Source organism: Penaeus japonicus, unplaced genomic scaffold, assembly GCF_977035675.1.
Source record: "Penaeus japonicus unplaced genomic scaffold, GWHDUDI00000001_assembly GWHDUDI00000030, whole genome shotgun sequence".
NCBI classification, from domain to species: Eukaryota; Metazoa; Arthropoda; class Malacostraca; order Decapoda; family Penaeidae; genus Penaeus; species Penaeus japonicus.
In genome coordinates, this window is record NW_028234432.1 from 32,301,359 (window position 1) to 32,311,358 (window position 10,000).

The window sequence follows — 10,000 nt, forward strand, 5'->3', positions numbered from 1 at the left end:
ATTTTTCATTTTGTCATAGTTAAAAGAGAGAGTACATGTAATGATAATAAGGCAAAATCAGTTGTAGTTCTGTACATTTTGATCTAATTGTCTTCCTGCATGAGATTGTGACGAGGGATTTTATGTTGTCACTTGTCCTCAGTGGCTTTTCACCCTTAATGTCCAAGGAGACAGCATAGTTCTCAGGGCCATTATGTTATGGTCTCCGGAGGTATAAAAAAAAAAATATTGGTATTGTGGCAAAACATATACAAAGAATTCATTATATATATTTTTTACAACTACATGACAAAAAGGTTAAATTCAGATTCTTGTGTAAATTATGCACCACTGTACACACAATCAATTATTCCACTTTTGTGAAGAATTCAACTTGGTTAGTGCCCTGTTCTATCTTATAACCAAAATTTGGTGTAAGCTATTTAATTGCAAGCTATTTTATTGCACCTGCAAAAGGATTTCAAAAATTAGTTTAATGCCATTCTCCATTTCAAGTTTCTTTCATTAAACCCAGACCAAATCATTAATCATTGCAGCAATACCAACAAAAGAAAAAGTAAATATTATTTTGCTCTAAGAGTATTCTTTGGAAGCTTTGCAATTATGTGGAAATGTAATAAGACAAATGGAGGATCTTGTATCTCTGTGTCAGTTTTTTTTTCTCTAGGATGAAAACTAAAACCACTGAATGGGTTTCGAGTCTTAACAAACACAGAAACTGATATCTTGAAATTTTGTTTGGAAAAGATTGACTAGTTTTCCTCCATGGAATTATAGGATAAAAACTTGCCATATAATTCATGTTTTTCCACATGTAATTTTTTTCTCTTAAACTTTGTAAAGAAAAATGAAATGCACAAAGAAGTTCATTATTACACAGCAGAAAGAGCATTTTACAAGAAATGTTGTGAAAACAGTATGTTGCAAACAGTTATCATCACAAATGTATGTGATGCAGGGTTTTCTACGATTTATCCAATATAGCAATGCATTTTACTGGTGTATTCATCTTTATTTCTTTTAGTATCATTTCATTAATTTTGTGAGTCAACCTCTGAAATGGTTATTATGTGTTTTTAAGTTGTTCCTTATTTTACCTTAAATAAATCTTGCATTTTTTAATAAATTGTTTTCAGTACAACAGATGTCTATCTGTTTCATCGTAAATATAGCTTTCTATGTAAATTTTTTGTACAAATAAAATGTCAGTGCTTAAATTTTTTTACTTTCTACAAGCCTCTTTGTATTTCATACATGTATATTATTAACCCTTTTGAGACTGGCCACCTCTTATAATGTTTATCCTGGGCTGGGCAGTTTCTAGACTTATGGTATGATATTATATATGATGAAATCAACAGTGATACCAATTAGCATTTGGTATGATGCTCTATTTTACAAAACTGAAAATAAATGGGTTGTAATTTCAATGTAAGGGAAAATGCAGCACGACTGATCCAACCCAGCAAAACACGCCTGTCATGGAGGGGTGAAGGATTTACAGCTTGATAAAAATAATACATACTTATATACTGGAATGTTTATTTTGATCATGAAACTTTCCCTGATTATAATAAATATATCTATTTATAAAGGAATCACTGTACTAAGTCCAATTCATAAAATGAATTAAATATAATTTAAAAATCATGCAAGGGTGAAAATAATGACAAACAATTTCTTTATAATCATTCTCCACAGGCTAAAATGTTGGGGAACTTAATATGAATAGTTTGTTTTCATCGTTTTTGATCCAACGTAGTAGCTTGTTGACAAATACGATTGCATTACTCTTGGTGACTAGAGGTTCCAGTGCAGCATACAGTTCAAACTCCTTCGTTACCTGAAAATAAATGCCTCTTAATTATAGCTTTGAAACTCAATATACCAACATTTTACTCCCTGAAATCATGGTTTTATGAGCCTGATTGAAAGAGTTTCTTAAACAGACTTAAATCTCCATACTGTATTCAACATCTGATCAATGTTTCATACATTCCAAAACTACATGACTCTTCTCCTAGAGTTGACAATCTTGACTATCATGATGCATATTTCTTTATTTGCAACATGTTGACATTTCTATTTTAGTTAACCCATTAGCAGCGGATGGCATGATTTGCTGCAAAGGCAGAGTCAGTCATAGATGCGGATGGCATCTTACGAGACATGTAAACTAGCCATCCTACTGCACAGACCTTTTTTTAATACCGTGACCACTGGGTTAACATTAGTCCACCATTATTCTTTGCTCACTGCCCACGCAGCAGTTTGTTAACAAAGGCGATCAGCTTTTTACTTTAAACCAGATACATAAAACTTACCCATCCAACCAGTGTCTCTGTGTCCATTACCATGTAGACCATCTTGAGGGGGCGCGCTGCTGAGTGCACTCGATGGTGTAAGAGCTGGTACATGCCAAACAAACGCTTCTGCTCTTCCTCTGTGTGATACCTGTTGGGTTTTCAACAGTTAAATAATCTGGAATGAACAACTTGAGCTTTTTAAACAAACAGCTCTCGGTCTCTTTGGATTCCGGTGTTCCTGAAAGACATTACTTTGTGACTCTGAACATACCTCTGCATAATGGATGTTTATATAAGTGTTAAAAGAAAATGTAAACTGAGCTGAGTTCTTTATTGACTAACACTAGAATAAGAGAAAATAGATTGTTATGTATGAATATCTTAAACAGCACTTATGTGACTTGTAAGAGAGGAGGGAAGTGTAATCAAAGTCCAAAGCACTAGACACTACAGAGTTTTCTATTGAGTCAGACTAAACCAACTGTGCATCCTATATTTTAGTCATATTTAATGTTCTGATCTACATCTTTAACGAACCCTTAGAATATTGGGCTACATCATTCAGATAATGAAACTTTTTGAGTGGTAATAATGCAACATCTATGAAAGCTATAAGATAATGCCTACCAAATGAAAAACCTGAGCTTTACAAATACTCAACCCAAAGTACCTCTACTGGGGTGACCCAATTTTTAGAGACCGTATCCTCTGTGAAAGCATTACCTAATCCATTGATAGCGGATGGCATGATTTGCTGTCAAGGCAGCATCGGTCGTAAACGCGGATGACACCATGCCATATAACATAAACCTGCCACATGACTGTATGCATATTTTATTAAAAATGCTACCAATGGGTTAACTTGTGATTCATGAGCCAAACTTGGGATGCCATGATATGTGATTAAGATTGTTTTATCTTCCAATAATCACATCTGTTTTTTGTCACGAAGCCGCCAGGATTATTCTGGGTGCCCCTGGGTGGGCTAAGGTTACTAACCTCCTCCTGGAGGCCAAACTCTTTCCCCTGGACACCCGGATTGATCAGATGGCGGCCCAGTTCCTTGCAAATGTCCTACAGTCCCCACTGGACTCGCAGCTAAGACAGAGAGTGCAGCGTCGGCTTGCACAAAACCAAGAACTCTTTGCTAACAACACCTGGCTGTCTCAAACAACCAGAGTGCTGAAACGCTTTGAGCTCAAAGAGACACTACTGATCAAGGGCATGGACCATCCCCACCCTGACTATGTCTCAGCCCCGCCGTGGGCACGATCCTTGATAGAGTTCTCTGTCATGAGTCTATCAAGAAGAAAAACGCAGTACTCACCGCCTCTATTGAAGGCTGAGGCGGAGAGGAACATTACAGCAATCACGCCGCTGAATAGTAAAACCTACTTCACGGATGGTTCTGTAGACCCCACCACCCGCACTGCAGGCGCCGGTTTTGCAGCAAGGGGCATAGAGAAAGCTATGCGGGTATCAGACAATGCCTCCTCGCTCCAGGCAGAGGCAGTAGCCATTATGGGAGCCCTAGCCCATGCAGCCCAGACGGACGGGCATGTTGTTATACACACAGACTCTAGGGCCGCCATTGACAGCCTGCAACAAAGCACGCCCCTTGATAACGTTTACCTGGTAACCTCGATTCTCACCATTGCTCAGAGAATCCTGGATCAGGGAAGACGCATCATCATCAACTGGATCCCAAGCCATGTTGGTATTGAAGGGAATGACGTAGCTGACAGGTTAGCGGAGGAAGGCAGGAAGAAACCCTTGAGTGATCTTGTGGTGCATCCTAGCCGGGAACTGCTAAGGCGTAAAACGATGGTTGCAGGGCAGGTCGGTGCCCTGCAGCGACACAGAGAGGAAGCGAGAACCTCCCCCTCGGCCAGCTGGTACTCAAACGCCACAGGCTATGAGTCGCTGATACTCTCCCAGAATATCAAGGTGTGCTGAAGTCAGTCTGCACAGACTGAGAATAGGCTACCCTTGTGCGTGGCAAATCATCCCCACTATTGGGCAAGATGAGCGACGCTGTGAGTATTGTGGCGCGCCGGACGCCAAATTAGAGCACTACCTGATGGAATGCGAGCACACTCGCTTCCTCAGGCAGGGCCCAGAGACGACAGCCGCCGGGCTGGTTAGACGGCTATGCCTGTCATTAGCCCCCTGGCAACTGGAGCGCCTACAGGCAATCCGACCGCCACGGTAAAAGTTCAGTTATGATGATCAGATGAGTCAGCACTTATAGCCAATAGAGACCGGGATACCCCATCCACACAACCCGGGCGAAGCAACGTCTTCGCAAAATCTCTCTGAACTGAGCTGAATTGAATCAGCGATGATGATCAGACAAGATTAGATAAGATGAGTCAGCACTCATAGCTGGCAGAGGCCGGGCCGCCTTGAGCATATAGCCCGGGCGAAGCGACGTCTTCGCATATCTGTCTGAACTGAACTGAACTGTCACTTTCCTTTCCTAAAATTCTAAATGGTCATTAAATAACTTGACAATTAATTAATGAATGATTTTGTGAGGATATGGTTCACCTTAGTTGGCTGTGACAGAAGTGTGAGTCAATACTCAAAATTGTTAAGAACCACAACTCCACCTCTACAGAAACTGTTCATTTCCAAAGAAAAACTAGTCTTTGAGTTGCAGCTGTTCATTCTCTTGGTTTTATTTAAAGAAAAAATGGTAGAACTGAAATGTGACTCTAATAATTGTAATCTGTTTACCATTTCCTGAATAAAACATTTGTGCACTACATTACACTAACACAAATGTACTTACGGAGCTGTAAACTCTGGGCAAGTGTACTGAGCTGTTGTTTTCGATTTGTACAAAAAGTGTCTTAACTCTGGAGCTCCAACAGCCTTCACTGTGTATGCAGATGTGCGGATTGCTGTGTTAATACCTTCTAAACAATGATGTCTTCTCAACCGCTGAAAGCAAAAAGAAAAATTGAATTATCCTCAACCAAGGTCTAATGAACTCGCAGAAAATACTAATCCTCCATACAAACTATTAACAAAATTAAGGTATACATCTGCAAATTTCCTAACTGAGAACTTACCATGTTGAAAATACCAATAACTTATACCGACAGTGGGAACACTGGAGGAGTCTTTTAATAGAACGAAGGGCATGCGTTTTTTTCTTATACTAAAACAAAATCCTCATAAATGCTACCTACATCTACAATTTTCTGTTTTGCCTCTGAGAGTGTGAAGAACTGCTCTCTATCCACTGTGAGTAACAGGAGGCAGGCTTCACAGTCATCTGCCAAATAGGATATGTGGCCAAACAGGTAACCACTGAAAGGAAAACAACAATTGAATTTCAGCAATTCTTAGTGGCTCATAATGTCCGCAAAAATAACACACAGATGTACATTTTAAAAAGTAACCATTTCTACTTTCTTAGAAAAAAAAAAACTATCTTTTTAATAGCCACTTACTTTGGATCAAACTTTGGAAGACAAATAGGCATCCAGTTTTCACTAGTTTTTAAAGATTCTGTGGCATTGACAAGATTAAATAGAAGGTGAAGATCAGCTGGGTGAAGGAGGTACTTCTTCATGCGGACTAGGGAGATCAGCTGATTCTGGCTGATGATTAAGCCAAACACCAGATTCTGCAAGGAGAATTTTCAGATGTAAGGCAACCCAACTCTTGGCTTCTTGGCTTATACTTCTTGGACAGCAAATTCCATGCAAACATAATAATTAAACTAGAATTTTATAACAAGGGAATAAATAAATCTGTGATCAACACCTGAAGTAAGCATGAATAACCCTTGAACTTTGTACCTTAATCTTTGAACAATACTGAATGATAGTCTGAGTGATGGTGTCCCTGACGGATGTGGCAAGAGGTAAACTCTGAACGGCTCCCAAGAGGAATGACGGATGGCAGTCCAGGAGGTTAAGGAGGTTGTCCAACAACCGTTCCGTCCCACCAAGTAGATGACGGAAGTCGTAGTTACGTCGCTTTTCGAACATTCTTGTGAGGGCGGATCCTGTGAGGACGCTGACAATCTGATTGTGCACATAACTGGAAAAGAAAACAAACACCCACTGGTTGACACTGAGAAATATATAGTCCAGACCCAAAACATCTTGATCATAATATATGGTATAATAAAAAACAATTAAGAATGCAAAATATCTGATATATGAGAAAGAGAGACAAATGACTGTAAGTCTAACAAAAGCGATTTCACTTAACAAAAAAAAAAAAAGAAAAAAAAAGAGATATATAAAAAATGGAAAACAAAAACTCACGTCAACTGCATAATAAGCTGTGGAACACTGGCAACAGTGTGTGACACAGCAACCAGGATCAAAGGTGACTTAACTAAAAATACAAATTTGTGGTTGCCGGATATGATGCATCTTATAACGTCATCACAATCTGCCACGAAAGACACTAAGGCTTGCATAAGCCCAAAGAGTGTCACGAGTCGGTCTTCCTTTCCATGTCTGGAATTCAAAGATACACATCATATATGCATTAGTAGATGATGTCGAGTCAACATATCTATGACAGGAAGCTGATAAAATCCACAGTCTGGCTCATAACTGAGGCAGGTATCATGCACACTTTGCCTCTCATACACTGATATATTATATCCATGAATCAACATACCATTTCTGTTTCTATCTTTTATACATCAAGCTGAAAGACAGTTATATAGATATAAAGAGAAGGAAATAGAAAAGGTGGGAAGAAGGGAGGGAGGGAGGGAGAGAAGGAAAAAGAGAAAGAGAGAGAGAAAGAGAGAGAGAAAGAGAGAGAGAAAGGGAGAGAGAGAGGGAAAGAGAAAGAGAGAGTTCAAGTTCAAATTCAAATTCAAAATACTTTATTCCATTAATTACAATGGTTATTCTATTTACATGTATAGTATTTACATTGTATAATAAGAAAATATTAATATAGTCAATATAAAGTACATGTGTGGCCAATATAGACAACATATTAACATTACAAGTGACTGAAATACCCTGTTTGGCTTGATGTTCAAGTGCCTGATGTCATTGATAATTCAGATGTTCTCTCAATTTTATTTTATATGTGTTTAGATTAGAAACATTTCTAAGATGTTGTGGCAGATGGTTCCAGATCATTGGTCCTCGGATCTGCATATTTCTTGCACCTGTTTTCGTATTTGATCTTTTGACATACAGGGATGCTTTTTGTCACGTTTTGGCTCATGTTGAACTGGCTATTGTTTTTGAGAGGTAACAGCCAATGTGGATAATTTTCTTGTATAATTTTGTGGATTAGTATACTTGTGTCATAATTGTATTTTTGTTGGATTTTTAACCATTTTAGTTTGTTTATGTGTGGTGTTATGTGGTCAACTTTATATACATTTCCTATTGCTACTCTTGCAACTAAATTTTGTAGTTTTTGTATTTTTTGTATTTGTGTTTTATTTGTTGAACCCCAGATGTTTAGGCAGTAGTTAATGATACTGAGGGCTAGTGTTTGTACAACAGTGATTCTTGTTTCTGTAGGGATTTTGTCTTTTATGTGATTTAGGTATATCAAGGTGCCCATTACCTTCCTGTAAATGTGGTCAATATGTGTTTCAAAAGTCATGTATCTGTCTATGTATACTCCTAGATTTTTGACTGAGGTGCTTGGTATAATGTAGCAACCTCCGAATTCTATAGTTGTATCTGTGGGGATTTTGGCAACGTTTTGACGGCTGCCTATGAAAATGAATCATGTTTTCTGTGGATTCAGTTTCAGACCATTTCTATCAAAGTAACTCTTTGCTTCTGTGAGTCTGTTTAGTATCTTCTATTAATTTGTTTAAATTGTTTACAGGGGCTGCGTGAAGAAACTGAGAGTCGTTGGCGTACTGAATAAGAATACAGTTTTTTGCAACTCATCATCATATCTTATCGCACCAAAATTTTACCCATTGTATGGCAGCATTGTTTGCTTTCTTAAGATCTAGGTCGAAGCAGTGAGGACCCAACCGGCATTCCTGGAGGATGTGTTTCATTATTTGGGTTTCTCCACATGGACAGTTGGGGCTGGTGTCAAGTCCCCATTTGTGGAGATTGTCCTTGGTTTTCCCTAACTTTGCCCTTGCTCTGTTAAGAGTCACCCAGTCTTTCCTACTTAGGTTTGAGCCAGGGGGGAGAGTTTCATCTGGGAGTGGTAGGGCTTCATTTTGATGCCTGCTGCCATATTCCCGCCAGCGTTCCATCCTGTAGGAGGCAGCTTGGCTCGGGTCGATTTCCTCTACAGTAATGAAGCTTTTGTGGGACGTAAGTCTTTGCCTCACTTCTTGGTGTTTAAATAGTGTGTCTGGGGTCATTCAGCTGTTTGTATCGTTCAATTTTTGTAATCTTTTCGCGTCGGATGTAAGGTGGTGGAATGCCAGTTAAACGGTATAGAGACAGCAAGGGTGTTGGCTTTAGAACACTTGTTATTATCCGATATGTTTTGTTCAGCTCTGTATCTATTTTGTGGGCGTGGCATGATCTTGCCCACACAAGTGCACAGTACTCTGCAATGGAGTGGCACAGTGCTAGAGCAGTTTGTCTCAAAGTTTTAGGGTCGGCTCCCCAGCTGGTGGTGGTAAGTTTACTGAGGAGGTTGGTCCGTGACATTTTGCAACAGTCGACAAGTCATTAATAAATATACTAAATAAAATTGGGCCTAATATGGAGCCTTGTGGAACACCAAATGAGACTTGTTGGTTTAATGATAGATTTTCACGTTCTGGCGGATAAGTAATTTCTAAACCAATAGTTATCAATTCTGTGATTTCTTAGTTTGTTGAGAAGAATTTCATGGTTAACATTGTCAAAGGCCTTCAACAAATCACATAGAGTGAGCAAGTTTATTTGGTTATTGTCTATGTTGCCATAAATTTCATTTGTGATTTTCAGTAATGCTGTTTCGGTTGACAGCTTACTTCTAAATCCATATTGCGAGTTAGATAGAAGGTTATTTGCTTCCAAGAATGCTGATAATTGATTTGCTACTATTTTTTCATGAACTTTCGACATTACTGGGAGTAGAGTATTGGGGCGATAATTGTTTATCTCCTCTCTATCTCCTGATTTGAAAATGGGTGTAATGATGCCATGTTTCCAGAGTGATGGATAAGTACCGGTGACTATAGATGTATTTATAATAACTGTCAGATAATACGCAATTGCAAGTAGGCCATCCTTTATGAATTGATGGGCGATACCATCCGCTTCTATGGAGTTTGTTTCTCGTGAGTGTTTTATTGTTAGTATCATTGTTTCTATTTCTACTGGTTGTGGTCTGAAAGTATTTGCAGTGAGCCTTATTCCCGTTGTGTTTTTTGGAAATGTGGAGGTGGTTGTCTGTTCGTATGTGAGTCTGCCGACTTCTGCAAAGAAGTAATTTAAATCTTCTATATTGTTTCTGGAATTTATGCAAATGTCTATCTGATGTTTCTTCTTAGGCACTAGTGTGTTTACCAGTTTCCATGATTTGGAAGAGTTGTGTCTGCATTCTTTGAACTTGTTTTGAAAATAATTTGTTTTTGTACTCTTGATAAGGGTTTTTACATTTCTCTTTTTTTGCTAATATTCAGCCTAAAGGGTGGCATCAAATCTATTTATTTTAAGAGCTATATGAGTGTTATTTCTGTCCCTTATGGCTCTCTTTATGTCATCGTTTATCCAAGGAGCAGA

The 10,000-nt window shown here is 38.6% G+C and overlaps 1 protein-coding gene across 1 annotated transcript in view; it reads right to left on the reverse strand.

Moving 5' to 3' along the window:
- Positions 1–1,525: 1,525 nt before the first annotated feature.
- Mon1 (vacuolar fusion protein MON1 homolog) overlaps positions 1,526–10,000 on the reverse strand; it is a 14,386-nt gene continuing 5,911 nt past the window's right edge. The window contains exons 3-9 of the mRNA XM_043002391.2: positions 6,593–6,790; positions 6,119–6,362; positions 5,768–5,943; positions 5,504–5,624; positions 5,101–5,252; positions 2,325–2,454; positions 1,526–1,843 (exon numbers count right to left, since the gene is read on the reverse strand). Of these exons, the coding sequence (XP_042858325.1) occupies positions 1,703–1,843; positions 2,325–2,454; positions 5,101–5,252; positions 5,504–5,624; positions 5,768–5,943; positions 6,119–6,362; positions 6,593–6,790 (1,162 nt within the window). The 3' untranslated portion in view covers positions 1,526–1,702. The remainder of the gene's footprint in view (positions 1,844–2,324; positions 2,455–5,100; positions 5,253–5,503; positions 5,625–5,767; positions 5,944–6,118; positions 6,363–6,592; positions 6,791–10,000) is intronic.